The 21,471-nt window shown below is 39.3% G+C and overlaps 1 protein-coding gene and 1 non-coding gene across 2 annotated transcripts; one reads left to right on the top strand and one right to left on the bottom strand.

Moving 5' to 3' along the window:
* Positions 1-9,264: 9,264 nt before the first annotated feature.
* On the bottom strand, positions 9,265-20,603 carry LOC129647442 (chorionic somatomammotropin hormone 2). Its single transcript, XM_055574534.1, has 5 exons — positions 20,549-20,603; positions 14,232-14,413; positions 12,236-12,343; positions 10,084-10,263; positions 9,265-9,456 (listed from the first exon to the last, which is right to left on the bottom strand). The coding sequence occupies exons 1-5, from the start codon at positions 20,601-20,603 to the stop codon at positions 9,265-9,267; spliced, it is 717 nt and encodes a 238-aa protein (XP_055430509.1).
* LOC129648032 (U6 spliceosomal RNA) lies at positions 16,842-16,950 on the top strand. The gene has a single exon (XR_008712637.1). It is a non-coding gene; the product is annotated as a U6 spliceosomal RNA (small nuclear RNA).
* Positions 20,604-21,471: the final 868 nt, after the last annotated feature.

Here is a 21,471-nt window from a genome sequence, read left to right as displayed (position 1 = left end):
TATGCTGTGAGAGCAGCATCAAAAATTCATTGAAATTTTATTCTGTGTGAATAAAAGTGTTTCATTGAACAAACACCTAATAAAGGCCTGTTGGATGCAAAGAATGGACAGCAGTGAAGGGCACACATGTGGACTTTATGAATTAGGACTTAAATTTTAACAGAAAAACAGAAATGAGGTGAATTTCAAAGTTACATGTTGCACCACAATTGGGACACGTGTCGAGAGGGAAAAGCACAGAATGCCCTATGTCCACATAACAAGGAGTCAGGAAACGCTGTTTGGAGGAACTGGTTTTTACTGAGATCTGAAAGATGTGGGGGAGGTAATCATGTAAGAGAGAGAGGGTGTTCCAGGGAGAAAAAGGCATTTATAAAGAGCTTTAGGCATATGTGAGAATATAGAGTGAGAAGAACCGACATGCCAGGACTGAGCCTTCAAGGAATTTAATTTACTTGGTAAAACTTAATTCTAACTGGACAATGAATACAAGGTAGAATATGATCAGTTCTGTGTAAGACATAAGAATCAAGCTTTGCAGAGCATAGAGATATTTCCATTTGCTGGGATAATTCGGTAAAGATTCACCTAAACATAGGAAACCTGGTTTCTATTGCTACTTTTGCATTGAGTTTTATAAGTTTAGATAAGTGACATAATCATTCTTGGATTTACTTATATATTCTTAATATGGGAGGATTGCCTAGATAATTTCCAAGGTTTCTTACTTTTCTGAATATCCAATGAATCCCACTCGTTATTATCTGGAAAAAAAAAAAAACCCTTTACATACCAAGTGTAATATCTGAAATAAATTATATAAAAAGCATTGAAATTCTTGCTATTTTTGTTATTTTCAGTCTTTTTTGTTTTTTTATTAAATTCAAATTTATTTATTTTAATTGGAGGCTAATTTTTTAAAATATATTTTCCAGATAAAATGGCAAGATATTTAAAGAATACATGACAATTTAAATAGGTATACATTATTCATGGATCCCCTCATCGATTTAATTAACATATCTATTAATATCACCTCACATGTTTACCTTTCAAGATCTTTTTGGTGAGGACTTTTAAGTTTTCCTCTCTTACATGTGTGCTAAGTGACTTCAGTCATGTCCAACTCTTTGTGACCCCATGGACTATATAGCCTGCCAGGCTCCTCTGTCCATGGGGATTCTCCAGGAAAGAATGTTAAGGTGGGTTGCCATGCCCTCCTCCAGGAGATCTTCAACTCTTTATTTTTTATGTAATGTCCTTATATTCCTTTGTCTTTGGAAATTTTCTTTGCTCTCAACTCTACTTTATCTAATATTAACATATGCTTTTATCCTTTTATTTTCCAAATATCCATGCGATTATTTAGTTTCTTGGGCTTTCCTGGTGGCTCAGACAGTAAGGAATCCACTTGCCTTGTGAAGACCTGGATTCAACCCCTAGGCTGGGAAGATCCCCTGGAGGAAGACATGTGAATCCGTAATCTTGCCTGGAGAATTAGGTGGACAGAGGAACCAGGTGGCCTCTATTCCATGGGTCAAACAGAGTTAGGCACAGCTTAGCAACTAAACCGCCACCTGGTGTTCCTTCACATGTATTCCTTGGGAAGAACAGCCCTTCTCAGGCTGCCTTCTCATGCTAGGTTGGAGGTCAGGAATGCTGGGCCTGGCTTGTCTTCTCTTAGGTGCTGCTGTGTTGCTCTTCCATTCTTCAGGCCCTAATCTAGTTCACCTTCTTATTGCCAACTATACAAGGTCTCCTTTGGTGGTCTCCTCTTTTTTCCAGAACAGACAGAGGAGTGGGCACAAAGAGATCAATGTCATCTTGTCTGAACCAGAAGCCCAAAGTGTGTTTTATAACCTAGGGAAGAGATTTCACAGAGGGAAGTGGAGGAGGAAAATGGAAAGGAGTCCACATTGGCTGGAGATGAAAGTCGTGGGGTCCTTTTCTTTAGAAGTCATCAGAAGCTGAGAAAGTATTTTTTCTAGGTGATATGTATTTTCAGCTCTGAGTGAGTACACTTTCTGTTTCAGGAAACTGTAAGTCTGTATTTTTTCATTAATTTTCTTTACAAATGCATATATATAATGATATCCATATGACATTTTATTCATTCTTCTAGGCCATTGCTCCACTTTTATTATGACTTGAGATTTAAACCCTGAAAATAAGATACCTATTGTAAAGTTTGGATTATTTACCAGTAGATGAATTGATGGAATAACAAAAGAACTAAAGATGATTACTTAATTGAGCTCACTAAATTTTATATATGCATATGAAGAGAGTTATTCACATACAATTGTATTCCTGGCCCCAGGTGGTATTCTGAGAACTTTGATTGAAACTATATGTAAAAGAAATTACTTTATCATGATAGTTAAATAACTGTTATAATTATGTGTGTACATTCAGAATCTATTAGTCCAGTGACCATAAAAATGAGTGTCCTCATCCCCTGGGGAAGAAAATGTTACTATTTCCATTTCTATTTCTATTTATCTCAGTGTCATTTAGTTTATATTTTGTGTATATATTTTAAATGTCATAATATTTTAGAATACCAATGCATATAAAATACTTTTACATACTATAATTACGTCACTGACAGTCTGCTGAAAAATGGAAATACTTTGGAGATTAGTTCTTCCGGAATCAGAAAATGATCAAATGTGCTGCATAAGATGTTACTTAATTGGGGGGAGTTTATCAACAATTTTTTATGAAACCAGTTCAACTGAAGAGAGGCAGAATGTTCAGAACATGCATATTTGCATAGGTTTGCCTAGAGCCTCAAAGACGGAAACATTTTTGAAGTTGGGTAGTCCATGGGGTTGCTAAGAGTTGGACACAACTGAGCGACTTCACTTTCACTTTTCACTTTCGTGCATTGGAGAAGGAAATGGCAACCCACTCCAGTGTTCTTACCTGGAGAATCCCAGGGACGGGGGAGCCTGGTGGGCTGCTGTCTATGGGGTCACACAGAGTCGTACACGACTGAAGCGACTTAGGAGCAGCAGCAGCAGCAGAAGACCAAGAGACCTGACTGGACAGGGGAAAATGTGAATCTTGAATGCAAGAGAGCATGTTTGCTCCCCTCAGTGTGGTCTAAGTTGTTTTTCTTTAAATTACCTCCCTTTCTTCACCTTTATTCCCTAAACCTCATCCTCTGCTTTACTAGTTCTTTTCCAATAGTACAGATCACCTGTTAACATTCCATAAAATGTACTTGGATTCATGTTTATTGCAGATTATCTGTCTTCCCCCAGCTAGAATATCAGTTCCATGAGGATAAGTGTCTACCAGCTTTGTGTATTGATGTAAACAAAGCACCTATAAGAGTATCTGAGTCAAGGAGGAATTAAGTCAATAATAAATGGGTTAAATGACCAATAGCAGAGTACTGGGCAGGCGTATAGGTTTCAAAATTTTGTGACTTTAATTAGCTATTGTAAATAAACTGTTCTACAGTTAATGTTACAAGGTTAAGACATGTTTCTGTATCTATTATCAGCATAAACATAAACTATGTTTGAAGAGAAGGTTTTAAACCAAACATGAGAGCAAAAATGCACATTTGAAAAAAATTATACTAGTTTGTTTTCTTTATCCAAAATATAATTATATTCCTTTTCAAAAACTTTTCCTAACATAGGTGTGTGTACCTATACGTTTATATATATAAATACAATTCCATCTAGTCAAAGCTATGGTTTTCCCAGTAGTCACTATGGATGTGAGAGCTGGACCATAAAGAAACTGAGCACCAAGGAATAGATGCTTTTGAACTGCAGTGTTGGAGAAGACTCTCGAGAGTCCCTAGGACTGCAAGATCAAACCGGTCCATAATAAGGAAATCAGCCTTGAATATCCATTGAAAGGACTGATACTGAAGCTGAAGCTCCAATACTTTGGCCACCTGATGCAAAGAATTGACTCATTGGAAAAGACCCTGGTACTGGGAAAGATTGATGGCAGAAAGAGAAGGTGATGGCAGAGGATGAGATGGTCGGATGGCATCACCGAGTTGATGGGCATGAGTTTAAGCAAGCTCCGGAGGATGGTGGAGGACAGGGGAGCCTTATGTGCTACAGTCCGTGAGGTCTCAAAGAGTTAGATATGACTGAGTGACTGAAGTAAATCGAAGGTATGCATATGTCCTATGTCCATAATATAATGATTATATGATCATGATATCATATAAGTCATTATATAAGTCACATTGACAAATATGCTATTTTAGTTTTAGGTATCATTATACATAGATAATAATGACATATAATGTTATTTGGCTTCAGGTGTACAATATAGTAATTTGATATATATTGCAAAATGATCTCCGCAATAAGTCTGGTGAACATCCCTCAAAATAAATAGTTACAATTTTCTCCTTGTGATGAAAACATTTACGATCTCTTGGCAGTATTCAAATAGGCAATAAGTATATTTCCTTTTTGACTTAGTGCAGTGAAATGAGACAAGTGGCGCTGAGTATTAGAATCAAAGAATCATGTTGAAACAGTTGAGTTGAATCAAACTTCTCAGTGCCAACTCATATAGAGCTGTCTTGAAAAATCCATCCCTCATTAGGCCCACCTGGCTCCCATCACACATGGTATGGTGTGCAGGCATAGATCGGTGTTTAAGGCTTATGGTATCTTTTCCACTTGTCCATGCATTTCTTTCTCGACATCTTTCAGTGCTTCATCTGTCTCCTGTCTTCACTATCCAAATAGGTTATAATTATGGCAGAAGATGTCTAAGTAGCTAGACTCCCAATTGCTGCCCATTGGGCATTTTGGAAAGAGGCTGGGAAGGAGTCCTTCCAGTATTAGCATTTTACTTTCAGGGGATTAGAAAGCCTTTCATTTGAAGAGTCGATCAATACAAATATGTCTCAGGAGTGAACACTGTTTAATTATTTATTTGATTAATGATTAGCTGACTATCGGCTGAGAGTAAGGCAATGAAGGGTTAATAAACAAGGGAGGATTAAGACAAAAGGAATGAGAAACTCTTTGAGAAAGTGGGCACATGATTAAGGAGACCATTACCTCTATTAGGTTTAGGTTTTAGGTTTGTTTAGGCTGGCTCTTGGAGAAGGCAATGGCACACACTCCAGTACTCTTGCCTGGAAAATCCCATGGACGGAGGACCCTGGAAGGCAGCAGTCCATGGAGTCACTAGGGTCGGACACGACTCCGCCACTTCACTTTCACTTTTCACTTTCATGCATTGGAGAAGGAAATGGCAACCCACTCCAGTGTTCTTGCCTGGAGAATCTCAGGGACAGGAGAGCCTGGTGGGCTGCCGTCTATGGGGTCGCACAGAGTCAGACACGACTGAAGTGACTTAGCAGGAGCAGCAGCAGGCTGGGTCTGTAAAGGTAGGGGTTGTTTCCATTTGATGTCCATTCATCCTCTATGCTTTACAATGTATGTCTTATTTAAGTGTTGAACGTGATTAGTGACTTACTGCTTGTTATCACTGGGTAGTCCTGCTTTGGTTCTAGTATTCCATAAGGTCTAGCAGAGGCACCTTACAGTACTTATTTCTATTATTTGCTGCAGCACTTTAACATTTTTTGGTGATTTCTGGTACTAAGTTGATGAAATACAGGAAAATAGAGCTCAGGTGCTTTTGGATAAAACCCTAATTTATCTCCTCCCTTCTCTCTGACTTTTCAGTCACTTATTGACTCAGCTAGTCCCATATTGCTGGATGCCTTTTTTGGCTCTTCTGTCTGCCTCATTCCTTGCATGTGGTCAAGGTCTATTTCATTTGCTGTATCTCTCACATGCTTTGCGACTTTTTACTAGGCAGAGCCCTCTTTGATTTTTAGTGTCATAATATTCCCAGCTCTTTCTGGTCTCTTTCTTTTTCTCTACCAGCCCCAACAGCCACAACTCTTCAATCCACATTAAATTTTCTCTTATCTACTTCTGGACATAGTGCTCTCTTGGACTGAATGTTCTTGGTTTCCTGTTGCATTGTAGAATAAAGACAAACTCTCCATTTTGCAATATATGATTCTCCCAAATGCATAAAAATCCATACAAGTATTTCCCCATTCTAACCCTACAATAATATATGCAATATATCATGGGAGCATAACCATGATATACAACATGAATGGTATAAAATGAACATTTCTTGTGTTTTTGTCCGACTGGATTATTCACTGATACCTTATAATGCTATATTAATATCTCAGTTGCCTTGATCTAGGATGTCAGATATCCTTACTTCATAAGATGATCATACATGAATTGACAGATATACTGTTTTCCTATTTTTTCACATCAACATCCCATCAACTTTTCAAACCTCCATCATAAAGCTACCCCATATGAGTCACTCCTATGACACACTCAGGTGGCTTCTAGCTTTACTTCAATCCACTGTAGCCCGTGGTGGCTCCACATCTTATTCTTCTTCACGCTGCCATGCAATATAGCAGTTTGTGTGTTTATATCACCCTATCCTTCTCCACAACTTGCGGACCTGTTTGGTTTAAGTCCTCATTGTATCCATGACATGTGCCTTACTAATCTATAAGGTCAGTGAACTTCAAAGATTCTTCATTTGTTTCCTTTTGGTAACCACTGCTACTATTCTTGATATAATAGGGCCATTTCTTCAAATGTAATCTTACGTGGAAATCTGTAAAAGTTGGGAAAATCAACGCTTTCTGCATGGCAAGCGAGTGGTTGTTAAATCCTGTCCAAATATCCCTGCTTTGGCTATTCCTGACTGACTCTATAGTATATCTATGGCTCTGTTCAATATTGTCTGAAACCTACAGTATTCACTTTGTATGTCACAGTCAAGCAAGGAGAGTGCTCTGAATGTCACCGCCTCTGTTGTTGATCTAAAGTCCTAAATTTATGCTTGAAATAAATTTTATAAGAGACAAATACATGAGGATGTGTGTGGTCTATTGGTGTGTGTATATTTCCTCCAATTGCATTGTCCCCCTTACTGCCAAATTTTCCCTCTAATAAATACCATCCTCTCTGCTGGAAATTTCGAGACTTTGAACGAAAGAAAGTTAAGCAAGTAACAAAATAGAATTAGATGTTTAGGGCAGTAAATGATTTAGAAAGTGCTTACAAGGTTTTTTTCATGGAAAGGGAATATGAGATATTTGCTCTTGGGATATTAAAAAAAGCATATACATTTGGGTCCTTAATAATAAAGTGTTCTAACAGCATTTCATGCTTCACTACCCAAGTCCTAGACTCACTTTCCCTTTGCTGCTTTTCTTTCCTTCTGTCTTTCTCTGAATCTCTCTTATTCATCCCCCTTTCCCTTCTACATTGTTTTTTCCCATTTTCTTTACCAGGAATTACTGCTAAAGCCCTAAAGATGCTGCAAAACCAGCCTCTTCTTAGGAAGAGCCACTATCTTCCTAAGTGACTGACTTCTAGGTCACTGACTTCTTAGGAGAGACATTCAAGTGATTGGCCCTCATCCCAGGTTGTTTGCAGGCTGTTGAACAAGCTGAGCATCCCTAATCCAGTCACATTGCTCCAGTCTCAGTAGAGACTCAGTCTATTTGGAGAATTTTATAATTCAGGGACCTACTAGGGCATGTTTGTAAGGCCAAACAATTAATGGCAAGGATAGTTACTCTAAAAGGAAGACAGAATAGTATCTCACTTTTCAGATACATGTGTTTTTGAATCCAGCTTTCTGATCTACTCAGTGTCTATGTGACCAGTTGGACAATTGTCCAGAGGCCTCAGGTGGTGGACAGATGCACACCAGTATATCTGCCATTCAATTGATCAAAGTATTTATTATACATGGGGTTCTTGTGGGTCAGTTAGTAGGCAGCTGACTGTGGGCTGCTTAATTTTATCCAGATGGTGCTTGCAGAGTGAGGGAAACAGAGAGGCTGTGGAGAATACTGCAGGTGGGGAGCTGTGGTTCCAGAACATTTCCCCTGATTAAAAAGGAAACCATAAATTTGGGGATCCCCAAATTGTGAATGTCCTGGAAAATCACCAGATACCCCTCAAGAGAAATACTTGCTAGTCAGGGGGAATTTCAGATCAGTCCATCTGGACCAAGAGAAGGCTACAAGGGCACCATGTAAGTCAGTGATGTCAGACTTTCCCATGTCATTACCATCTTCCCAGTTCCAACATGGCCCAAGGAATGAAGATCCAGAGAGGGAGAGAGAAGGAACATTGCAGAAATGGACACATCTGCACTTCCTGGTAGGTCCCCTGGGCCTCAGCAGGGGAGAGGGAGACATTGAATAGGCTGAATATGAGATGGAGCTGACACTTGACTTGACCTGGACTTGTGAAACCCAGAGTGATAGAATGTATGGAATGGCTGCAAGGTGATGCAGGAAATGAGGATGCAGTGGAGTGTGGGTGACGACAGCCACTGCAGGAGGATGAGCCAGTGCACGTTTGTGTCTGCTACAGTCTCAACCTTTGTGTCCCCCAGAAATTTCATATGATGAAATCCTGATTCCCATGGTTATGTTACCCCTAGGTGAGGCCTTTGTGAGGTTATGGAGTTGTAAGGATGGACCCTCTTCAATGAGATGAGTGCTTTTATATATAAGAGACACTCAGAGCTCCGGAACCCTCCCCTGTGTGAGGATACAGTAGGAATTGTGTGACCAGAATGGACCCTGCATGACCCCGCTGTGGAAATCCATTTCCATTGTTTTTAAGCCTGTGATATTTTGTTATAACAACCCAGAAGGACTAAGACAGCATACTAACAATCTTTAGACAGTTCAGGAAACCTCATGCTATTTACACAAAAGTGCAGAGCACTCATCTTGTCTGGTGTAACACTGTGGTAGTTGGCTGAAAGTCGTGGCTGGCTTTCATAAAGAATCCTGAGATTTCAGTCTTCTTGGTAGCATAACCAGAACCATGAACAATTGTCTAATTCTTTGATTCTAATAACTTGACCCAGAATCATTGGCTGTGATTCTTGTGGAATCTCTTAATGGTCTTCTTTCTAATGCCAGCTTCTGCTATTTGTGACTAATTTTAATAGGAGCTTCATTCTCTCAATTGTAGGGGTGGATTTTCTTTTGATTTATTCTTAAATGAAGATAAGCAATGTTATCAAATTGCCCTCTTAGATTTTGACATCTCTAAAGCGTCTGTGTTTATTTTTTTAAGAGGAGACCCATTACAGAGCATGCATTAGAAAGCTGTAAATTTCAAGTAGCTCGCTATGGGATAGATGATTATGACCATCTCAGAGTTGGATGGGATGGATGTGGATTTAACACGTTTTGCGGGTTCGGCACGTCAGGATCTTGATGTACATGTCAACTTTACGTGAATCCCTGCGCAAGCAGTGGAACAGGTTATAATATTCAGAAATACTCCTATCTTCATTGCTGAACGTCATGGATGAGAATCTTGACCAGGTATCGCTAACCTCGTGTATCATCTTCAAGACTGGAACAATAATCTGAATACCCAAATGATAATGACTTCTTATGCATTCTATTAGTATTTCTTTATCTTTTTTCTTCTAATTATCAAATAAAGATATGAGGAAAACATATGAATATAAAACTCTCTAGATATGGATTTTGGAGCCAGCCTATGAGAAAACAATTAGAAATCTAAAAAGTATAATTGGAACTCAAGTTTAGTTTTAACTTTCTGTTTTCTTCCTTCCCACTCTCATCCTTTGATTTGAGGAGAACAGAGAAAGAAGACAAGGGGAACTTCAATTGCAGATGTCCGGGGTTACTTTAGAAAAATGCTGATCTTGGAAAGTCTGTTCTCTAGTCTATTACTCTTGAAAACATTACAACCACCAGTGCCCAGGACAAGGCAAGCTTTTGGTGGAATTGTGTGCAATGCAGGGAAGGCTGCACATGTCAAAAACTGCAGTGAAATTCTGATTTCTTTACAGTAGAATCTATCACTATGAATGTCTAGGCTCCTGCTTTATGTAGTAGCCGTCTAGCATATAGAAGTCATGAATCTTTTTCTTACAAAATGAGATATTTCCAAACTCTTTATGCATTACAGTGGTCACCTCTTTCATTCATGAACAAAGCAAGAAAGCCCTCTGCAGGATGCTCACCTTCCTGAATTGACTCTCTATGAATGCTTGAAGTTTCTCTGACATGTTCTCAATCTCCGTGGCACTTGATATGACAGCCTTTGACAGATTTTTCATACTCCGAAGCTCCAGGACTAGATAATACAGAGGATTATTCCAGGAGTACAGTAACAGGAGTGTCCACTTACTAAGGTCTTCATTCTAAGCAATCAGAAGAAACGATCTCATTAAAAAAATCATAATTCAGTGGTTTTGGTAACATGTGATCTTTTCTCAGAGCAGCTGACCTAAAAATCTTGGTTATTCCTATGTGTATGCAGAGATTTTTGAAGGTAGTAAAAGTGGCAAAAGTATAAAATGTAAGCTATTAGTTCACACTTTGCTGAAATTTTAAACATCTAGGTTATTTTAGGAACTAATACTTCTGATGCATTCTAATTTATAACATGAAGAATTTTCTTTTTTCCTCTGAAATTCTACCACCACTCAGTGAGTTCTTTTGTGTTTGTATATTTCCGTGAGAGAATCTAAGCATTTACACAAGTCAGTATGTGCTGCAGGGCCTGACCCAGGAAAGAGGGATTCCACCTGTGCCCACATCATTGTCACCCAGTGATTCATTCGTATTAATGAATCAGATGAGTCCTTCGTATTGATTGTAGATCGGTAATTGCTTTATGATATTACAACAAAGAGACAAGGAAGAAGACATGACATTCCTAAACAGGCTTCTCTCCTCAGCTGATCCCACACCAGCCCCCTGCTGACATCAGAACAGTTGTTTTGTTGACATGTCTCCGGGCAGAAAATGGCACAGTGTTGTCTTTAGTAACAGCATCAGTGGGATTCACAGTGGAGGGTTCCCCCCTAGTTCACTACTACTAGCAGAATTGAGCCTGAAAATCCCGGGGGCTGAAGATCTCTAGTTAATATGCTTGATTTCTTAAAGCCACAAACTGTTTTACTGGTAAAGAACAGAGAACTGAATAGGATTAAATATAGTAATGCACATAAAGTGAAAGTGAAGTCGCTCAGTCATGCCCGACTCTTTGTAACCCCATGGACAGTAGCCTGCACCAAGCTCCTCTGTCCATGGGATTTTCTAGGCAAGAGTACTGGAGAGGGTTGCCATTTCCTTCTCCAGGAAGTCTTCCCGACCCAGGGATCAAACCCAGGTCTCCCGCATTGTAGACAGACGCTTTACCATCTGAGCCACCAGGAAAGTCTTGTCACTTAAAGTGCTGAGTAAAATGTAAGGCCATGTAGTAACTCTAAATAAGCTTTAAATTTAAGCTTATTGAAAAATCCCTCCTCTTCTTGCTCTTTGTCCTTTTTCCTTTACTTGTTCACCTTCATTATTAATGAGATTAACAGGGGAATAGAATGCTAGTATCATTAAAAAGGTTGTAGAGAGAGAAGATAGAATTTTAAGGGGGGATACATGTGAAAATACTTTAAATAAGGTTAGGAGGAAGGATAATGCAGGAAATCAGAAAGAAGAGATTATAACAGTGAAAATTTGGAGTTGCCATAAATGATTGAGGATTGTATGTAAACTGTGTTGTCCTCAGAACAGAGGCAATTGTTGTGGCCATGAGAAGGAAAGCAATGTTTTATAGGCCATTGTGGGGGAGACTTACATATTAAGAATAAAAGGTGACAGAGGAGTCGTTGAGAATGACGAATGAAGGAGGTGTCAGAGAAGTAGAAGCAGAATCAGGAGAGCCTTGAAAGGCAGACGTGGTGGCTCGGGTGGTGCAGTATAGGACTCCCAAGTAGGAGTTACTAGTAACAGGGTGTACTCAAAACTGGGTGTGTTTCTTACATATTCATGAATTTTGCAATCTTATGTTTTACATGTGGAAGTACCCATTCGTTTCCTGTTTTCATACAGAATAATAGCTGCAATTCTGTGTCTAATGCATTGGTTGAACTAAAGTTGTCTGCATGGACAATTTATAGATCTGTAATTTATCTTGCTACTACAGATCTTTAGTCATCCCTTGATTTCGCTCATGCTTCATCAGCTGCATAATATAGTTTCTCTTCTATCGCTTACAGTTCCTCCACCTTTTTCTGCATATACAGTTACCATAAGCTCTAATAATCTGAAGTCTGGTAGCCTACATACTGTCTCATTTGATCCGGTGAAAAACCCAGGTGAAAGACTCACGTTCATCTGCTGGGCTTTATCTCTTTCTTCGGGAGTATGGAAGGAATTGGTGTGGCAGCTCTTGGTGGCATTGATATAACTCTGTTTGCCCTGGGCATATTTTTCATCCTGAAAGTGATCAGGCAATTAGTTAGGGTTGTTTGGCATTCAGTAGATAAACCCATTACCAGAACACTAACATGTTTGATAGACGTATATTTTTTTTACCGGGGGGGGGGGGGGGCGCATCACAAAATTTGAAAGTCATTCTTTTCCTACTTTTCTATATATTGTCTCTATAAAAATGATTTTACATATAACTTTTCTAAATTAAACCTTTTCCCTTCTCTGTTTTATTATTATCTTTTTTTTTTTTTACTATTTGAACCAAATATAGCACATATGTACCAATATTTGGTGCTTCCCAGGGGACGGTAGTAGTAAAGAATATTCCTGCCAATGCAGGAGATATAACAAGACTGAGGTTTGAATCCTAGGTGAGGAGCATCCCTTGCAAGAGGGTAAAGCAGCCTACTCCAGTATTCTTGCCTGGCCAATCCTATGGACAGAGGAGCCTGTTGGGCTATAGTCAGAAGGGTTGTCAAAAATTGGACACAACTGAAGTGACTTAGAATGCATGCATGCACCTCATTTAATCATTTAATCTTTTGTTTACTTGGAAGAGTTGGAAAAAAAAAAGACAGTCAAAATGGAGGATGAAAGAAAATCTAATGAGTAAAAAGAACTACGTGAATTTAATAGAAAACTTTAGCTCCGCCTTTTATTATCTGTCTGCTCTACTGTGTGCTCCTTGATTGACCTGAAAGAATTAACATACAACTTTCAAATACCTTCCTCAGAAAGAGAATAATTGTTTCCAATTGTAAAAACCCCTTCTATCGCAGCTTGAAACCTATTCACTGCAAATCTTAAAACAATAATTTGTACCTTAAAAAAAACTACAAATTATTTGTTTCCGTGACCGGGATTCAGCTTTGTTTAACATGCTCCATCCACCCAGTTCACTGCAGAGCAGTTCTCATTTACTGGCTATTTACTCTGAGCCTGGAGAAGAAAGCCCAGAGAGAAAGGATCCGAAAATCAACACACTTCATTTTCCCCAGTCCCACCTGAAAGTGCTTTGTGTCAGGTAGTATTATGGACTGAATCTATGTTCTTCATGTGTTAGAGCCCTAACTGCCAAAGTGCTGTGTTTTGAAAAGGGTTCTGATTTTGGGGATTCCATGGTCTATAGCCCACCAGATTCCTCTGTCCAGGGGATTTCGCAGGCAAGAATACTGGAGTGCTTGCCGTTCCCTTCTCCAGGGAATCTTCCAAACCTAGGGATAGAACCCAAGTCTCTCACATTGCAGACAGATTCTTAACCATCTGAGCCAGCAGCGAAGCCCATTAAGGTCAAATGAGCTCTTAATGTAGAATACTGATGGAATAGGTTTAGTGTCTTCATAAAGCAAACACCAGAGAATTCATTCTGTGTCTCTTTGTCTTTTCCTCTATCTCTCTTCCCCACCCCAACTTTTTGGGAGGAGTCACAGAGAAGCCAGCCTGGGAAGGAAGAGTTCTTACCAGAACCTCACCTTGCTGGCACCCTGATCTGGGACTTCTAGCCCCCAGAACTGTGAGGAAAGAAATTTCTGTTGTTTATTCCACTGAGTCTATTGTATTATTTTATGGCATTCCTAACTGATAAATACAAAATCATTTATTTTGAAAATTTAAAAAAGAAACTGAATGAAAGGAAATTGAAAAAGTTATTGCACTCCTTAGGAATCTTTGAGATTCCACAAAACTGATCCTTTCTTCGATTTCAACATCTTATGAACTGACGGCTTCTTTGACCTAGAGAGGGTGTTATTGCAGCGTTCATGTTTGAAGGATAGTATACCCCTGTCACTTAGGGGAAGTTTCCTTCTGGGAGCCTGGCGGGCTACAGTCCACAGGGTCGCAAGAGTCGGACACGATTTAGCAACTAAACCACCACCACCATAGTACTTACAAACTCATTGAACATTATTGTGGAAAGGTTATGGAAGTCGTGGGAGAGGCTGGCGGCATTGATAAACACGTCTGTAAGGGATTTCTGGAAGGAGACAAACACGTCAGGACCGCAGGACGGGCATGAGATGCCTTGGCATAGGAGCAGATTAGACACGACCAGCAGCAGCAGCAGGCAGGACCCTGTTTAAATAAAAACATGAGCCATTCTGAGATGATCTGGTCACCTGAGGTCATCAAATCCATCCTGTGGAGGGAAGCCTTTTCTTTCGCTGTTGCTCTGATCAGGAGTTGTTGCTGTAGAAGCTGGGGTGGGGAAGAAGGAGCACTTTCTGTGTAAATTTAGATGGATGATAATATTTGCAAAGATAGAGATTTGGAGAAGTAGGTTACTCCATGTATTTTTGAATTGTCCCCAGAAGTACTTCTGTTCTCTGTAAACATTTGGAACTTAATTCTGAGCCAGAATGTTTAGGCCATTTTTTTAAGACAGTTCAATCTTGGGACTCTACAGACTCTGTGCAGTGAGGCCCTCTAGGAGTTTGCAATTTTTTTACTCTACATCAACTAATGCTTGAATTTTAGACACTGAAATGACAAGAAAAGTCCAGTTGATCTGTGTGGTTTACCATCACGCCTGGGTAAGAGTAAGCACGTGACTGACTGATCACTACTATTGAGTACAGAGAGAATACTAAGAGAAAAAGGATACTGTACCTTGGACCTGCTCACTCACCTAGTAACCCCATGCATGTCTCTAATACTTTCACAAAAGCTTTAAAACATCTCAAAATCTGTGTTTCACAGGAACCCTGTGAGATAGCCTTAATCTTCACTATGATCATCAAGTTATGTTAATGAAGATGTGATGACTTGGAGAGGGCAAGTAATTTTCCCCAGGTCCCATTATTAGCAGATGCAGGTGACTGGGCACCAGCACACTCATGTGTTCACTTCCTGATGTCACATCACACATGCCTGTGGCCCTCGGTCTGCATGCGTGTAACCAGGACCACATCAGAAGCTGTGATGACTCTGCTTAAAGAGAAAAATACTTTGTCTTTGACTGCAAAACAGCAGTGCCTAGAACATTGGTTTTATATGCACTTGTTCTGCTCTGTCTATAACACTCACTGTTACAGTCTTTGACAATTATCAGTGTGGGGGCCTGGTTCTCTTGGCTAGCCTTTCTTCTTGGCACCTTGGCAGCTCTTCTACTCTTATCCATCTTTATTCTTCTGATTACATTTGTTTCTTTGAGAAAATAGCAAATAAATCTCCAAATGGTAACACAAGAATATTACCTGGTCAGCACCCAAGACGACATCATCGACTCTGCAAACAAGGCCTGCCCTTTCCTGACTTTGACTTTTTAAGGACAAAATTTACCCGTCTGGTCGGGAATACATCCTGACAACCCATGGGGCTTAGTTTTTGAACCATCTCCAAACATCTCCTCTTTGATACTAGAACTAGACCTTCATGCTTCCATGATGTATTGTAATATTTCAGAAATTATTCCTGGCCCTACCTTTGGCCAACAGAAGCATAAATCATAGACTCTTGCAAGCATGATTTTAATATTACTTTTCCTGTCTGACCTTTGTAAGTAAGCAGAATTTAAGACTAAAGTGAGCAAGAATTGAGTTTGGACAAGAGAACTGAAAAAATAGAGATTTTATTCTCCTGAATGAGATCTGAACATGATTCTTTTTCCAATTGACCAGAAGAGTGATAATTTAATTAAGGATAAGATATCAGCATTTACTAGGTTTTCTCTGCTCTTAGTTAGTTTAAATGGGCATGGTATCTAAGAATAAAATGAATATTTAAAATTAGGTGATGAAAATAAAAGAAAGTGAAAGTGAAGTCACTCAGTCGTGTCCGACTCCTAGTGACCCCATGGACTACAGCCCACCAGGCCCTCCATCCATGGGATTTTCCAGGCAAGAGTACTAGAGTGGGGTGCCATTGCCTTCTCTGGAAAATAAAAGAAGTGGTCCTCAAAAACAAGACATATAAGTTGGAGAAATTTGGGACTATCTCTCTCATCAAGTAAAGAGCTTATTGTGACAGGCCAGGAGGATAATAGCTTATATAACAGAAATGTATTTGTGTGCATATATTTCTGTGCATGTATACATGTGCTATGCATAAATATATGCTTAATTTCTTCATGAAACTTTGGACCTTATAAAATTCAATTTTATAAGAGGCGGTAAGTATAGCAGAATACCCTAATTCCTAATGTAATTGATCATCTATTGGTAGATGACTAACTATATGGTTTTTTTTTCTGTTAAATTGTTTTTTTAATATTTTATCTCAAATACTTATTTTTTTTATTTTTTTAATTTAAATCTATTGATTTTAATTGGAGGCTAATTACTTTACAATATTCTATTGGTTCTGCCACACATCAACATGAATCCGCCACGGGCGTACACGTGTTCCCCATCCCTAACCTCCCTCCCACCTCCCTCCCTGTACCATCCCTCTGCGTCATCCAAGTGCACCAGCCCCAAAGATCCTGTATCGAACCTGGACTGGCGATTCATTTCCTATATGATATTCTACATGTTTCCATGACATTCCTCCAATTGTTGTTTGTGTGTTTGCTTTCATAGCACATATATTAAAAATCTGGAATAATACTGAGAGGATTAGCATGACCTCTGCCCAAGGATGACACACAAATTTGTTAAGCCTTCCATATTTTTCTGTAACAGCTTCGAGGGGTGGGATGGGAAGGATGGTGGCAAGGAGGTTCTAGAGCGTGGGGACATAGGTATCCCTATGGCTGATTCATGCTGATGTTTGGCCAAAACCAGTACAGTATTGTAAAGCAATTACCCTTCAATTAAACATCAAGAAATTCAATTCTAAAAACTGTTATTGGGAATCATATATCCATTGTATGACTAAAGAGGATCTGACTCTAAACTGATGATGTCGATTAACATTGGTTAATGATTCATTAACTTTATAGTTGAATGAGAAAAGTAAACTCACAAACACTGTTGTCTTGATTCAGTGTCGTGGCAGGCTATAATCCTTGTCTGTGTTCACTTTTCAGTGGTATAGTGCCCAAACTTTGAAACTGAGGCTGTTTCCAGAAGTGCACAGTTGTGAGTCCTGCCCAGGGTTTTTGTTCCTGATGCTGGAGGCTTCTGTTTGCTGGTCACTAAGGCCGTAATTTTCTCTGCTGAGAATTCTCTGGGTCTATCATGTGCACAAGTCTTTATATTTTGGTTTTCTAATTTGATTCTCTTATTCTTTTGATTAGACTACCAATTCACTTTATGATTTATTTTTCAGACCTTTTGTGCTTTGATCTTTCTGATGCTCATTAGTGTATTTGCTTCTATGTCTACCTTTCTGAGTAGTTTTCAGCATCACATAAATCCTACCCTATACTTTTTCTGTCTGGATTTTGGCATTTAACATCAGCATATTTTTATGAACTTCACTTTCCTTCTGGTGTGGTTTCAGGTACATAGTTTAAGCTGGTTGGCTCACATCTGGCTTGTCCGTGTTGTCTCCGAACAATTAGAGAACTCTGCTTTCTTTCTAGGCAATACTGCACTTCATTTTGATATGGTTGCTAATTCTTTGTGATTTCCCTTCCTGCCTCATAAGCTTTGTCTTTCTCAATCTACTGTACCCTGAGTACTATGTGCTGTATGTTGTTATTACTATTTTAAATGAATATCCACTAGTATAGCAAAGAATTAAAGGCAATAAAATTGCAATAGTATTGGTAATAATACATTCCCCAAAAATGTAATCCAGTAATGCTCCCAGTTTTAAATGACTCTCTATGCATGTATTACTGAGGTCCCCTACACATTTTTCCATACTAGGTGTTTCAGTTTTGAAAAAGAATGTAAAAAACAATGGAGTGGAAAATTCTGAAAATCACTTTAGATTTTAAATGCCTCAAGATTAAGTATGTAATTATTAATTTGTTATAGTTAATAAGGCTATTCTGAGCACATATAGCTCAGTGTTCAGTGATTGCTATTGGGTAAAGGATGTACCCCGTGAACTGTATCACCAAACAGGTGATTGGAGATAAAGAAAGCATTGCCAGGAAGACACAGGCTTTTGTTCTGGAAGGAAAAACTTACAGGGTCTGTCATCTACAGTCTACTCATCAGATTTTTCAAAACACTTACTCTTCCTTTGCTCATTTAATAATTTGGATTGTTTGATTACTTTTCATACTGAATTGCACAAGTCTTTTATATATACTTGGATACAAACCACTTACCAAATATGTGATTTGCAAATATTTTTTTTCATTCCATAGGTTGTCATTTCATTTTAATGATGGCTTCTTTTACTATGCAGAAGGTTTTGAGTTTGATGTGGTCTCACTAGTTTATTTTTGCAGTTCTTGCCTTTGCTTTTGATGACTGAGTAATTTGAGCTGCTTGTATTTTGGAAAGCAATCCTCTATCGGTTGTTTTATTTGCTATCATCTTCTTCCATTCTTACCAAGACTCAGACTTGGCTGAATGGATATGAAAACAAGACCCATATATATCCTGTCTACAAGAGACCCACTTCAGTCCTAGAGACACATACAGACTGAAAGTGAGTGGATGGAAAAAGATATTCCATGCAAATGGAAATCAAAAGAAAGCCAGATTGTCATTCTCGTATCAGAAAAAATAAACCTTAAAATCAAAACTATTATAAAAAATTAAGAAGGACAGTACCAAATGATCAAGGGATAAGTCCAAGAAAAAGACATAACAATTTTAACTGTTTATGTACCCAACATAAGAGCACCTCAATACATAAGGTCAACACTAACTGACACAAAAGGGGAATTGACCGTAACACAATAATAGTAGGGTTGTTGACACCACACCTATACCAGTGGACAGATCATCAGAACAGAAAATTAATAAGGAAACATAAACCTAGAAGGAAATATTAGAGCAAACAGAACTAACTGATATCTTCAGCACATTCCATCCAAACGCAGAAGAATACACTTTCTTCTCAAGTGCACATGGAACATTCTCCTCATCTTGGGTCCCAAATAAAACCTCAATAAATTTAAGGAAATTGAAATTATATCAAGAATTTTCTCTGACCACAACACTATGATACTGCTACTGCTACTGCTGCTAAGTCGCTTCAGTCGTGTCCAAGTCTGTACAAGCCCATAGGCGGCAGCCCACCAGGCTCCCCCGTCTCTGGGATTCTCCAGGCAAGAACTCTGGAGTGGGTTGCCATTTCCTTCTCCAATGCATGAAAGTGAAAAGTGAAAGTGAAGTCACTCAGTCGTGTCCAACTCTTAGCGACCCCATGGACTGCAGCCTACCAGGCTTCTGTATCCATGGGATTTTCCAGGCAAGAGTACTGGAGTGGGGTGCCATTGCCTTCTCTGTGTGACCTATATAGGGAAATACTATTTAGCCATTAGAATTAGAAAGAAATCCTTCCATTTGTAGCAACATGGATGAAACTGGAGGGCATTACACTAAGTAAGTCAGAGAAAGACAAATACCATATGATCTCAACTATAAAGAGTTAAAAAAAAAAAAAAAAAGGGAACTCAGAGTAGAAAAATGATTGCCAAAGACTGGAGCGTAGGACAAATAGGGAGAGATTTTTAAAGGTTACATATTTTCACGTATAAAAAATTAATAAGGTGAGGATGTAAGTTTGAGCTTCATGATCTAATCATGAGATTGAAGAAGCTCTGGGAGTCGGGATGTATGGGGAAGCCTGGCGTGCTACAGTCCCTGGGGTCACACAGAGTGCGACACGACTGAATGACTGACTGAACTGGAGAGAGTGGAACTTACCTGTGTTCTCCTCAAAAAGCAAAAGTTAAATGTGTGTGGTGATGACAATGGTACTCTATAGAAGCGAAACTCGTTTCTAATCCATGCACAAATGGGGGTGGACAAGATGACAGAGGGGTAGGTGGAAGTGGGGTACACCTCTCTCCACTGATGCATCAAGAACGTCTAAAGATGCAGCAGTTCTCACAGAAGACCAGGTGAATACTGGCAGGACTCACTGACTACAGAGAAGGAACATCCGGATCCATACAGAACTTGGTAGGACAAAGGAAAGAAGGGACAAAGAGGAAGGGGAAAGAAGGAGGACAGCAAGTGGGACCAGCCTTTACCTGGGGATAAGGGAGCTGAAGCGCAGGGGAGAGATCCCTGCATCCATGGCCATCCACTGGGACAGGGGAGGCATTTGAAGCAGTTGCGGAGTGAACTAACTACTCTGTGACCTTCTGAACATAGTGAGAACCATGTACAGAAGCCATGCTGCAGCCTTTCATACCTCGGACAGGGTTGTAAGTCCACTGGTGTCCATGGAAGCTTGGAGCTGGAGCCATGGGGATTGCAGAATGATCCCAGGATGAGGACTCCTGTTGACCGTGGGGAGTCAGCCTGATGGGATGGGGTGGAGGAAATGTGCTGCATGGAATGCTTCTTAAGGAAAGCCATGAGGCCATAAAAGTAGGGTTCAACTGCCTGTGGAGCAGAGCTATGTCTTTCTCCATGCTGGTACCTGCAGGTTGAGCAATAGAGAAATACTTCAATGAGGGTGGTCCTTGAGTGCCTGATGCAGTAATCAATGGAGAACTTTGAATGTCTATATACCCGACCCTACATTATTCTCTGTCTAAATTTTGGGTTTTAGCATCATAATGTTTTTATGAACTTAAATTTCTTCTGGTAGAGTTTCTGGTTTCCAAACTAAGCTAATTCCTGACAGCTGGCACGATCTTGGTGTTTCAAGAAACTTTGAGAACCTTCGTTCCTCTCAAGGCAATACTGACCTTTACTTTACTACCATTGCTGACTTCCCATACTTTCACTTCTTGCCTAATATATTCTATGTCTTTCTCTATTCACTATAACTTTAGTAGTATGTATCCCTCTGTTGGTATTAATATTTATAATCAATTATTAATGGATGCAGTAGAGATCCAAAAGGACTACAGTTACAACAGTAGTAATAAATTACCCCCAAATTATAATCCATTAATGCTCCATTTAAAACTGGTTTTCTATCTATATATTATTGAGGTCTCTTAACTCATTTTCCTTACTAGGTGGCTCAATTTTGAAATGAAATATACAAAACTATGTAGTGGTAAACTCTGGAAATTGCCTTCCTTTTGATATGCCTCATTAGTAAGGATTTAAATATTAGATATTTTTTCCCCTGGTGGGGCTGTTCTTAGTACACATTATAGT

The sequence above is a fragment of the Bubalus kerabau genome, chromosome 3 (genome assembly GCF_029407905.1).
Source record: "Bubalus kerabau isolate K-KA32 ecotype Philippines breed swamp buffalo chromosome 3, PCC_UOA_SB_1v2, whole genome shotgun sequence".
Taxonomy (NCBI): Eukaryota; Metazoa; Chordata; class Mammalia; order Artiodactyla; family Bovidae; genus Bubalus; species Bubalus kerabau.
Note: the sequence above shows the minus strand (reverse complement) of the source record. Positions and strands in the feature narration are given on the sequence as shown.

What these genes read in the sequence shown, in the direction of transcription:
- LOC129647442 (XM_055574534.1), bottom strand. Translation starts at nt 20,603, where the DNA reads ATGGCTCCAGCTCCAAGCTTCCATGGACACCAGTGGACTTACAACCCT. An exon ending in GACTTACAACCCTGTCCGAG is followed by an intron (nt 14,414 to 20,548) that starts GTATGAAAGGCT and finishes TTATTTAAACAG; the next exon opens with GGTCCTGCCTGCTGCTGCTG. An exon ending in ATAAAGCCCAGCAGATGAAC is followed by an intron (nt 10,264 to 12,235) that starts GTGAGTCTTTCA and finishes CTGATTGCTTAG; the next exon opens with AATGAAGACCTTAGTAAGTG.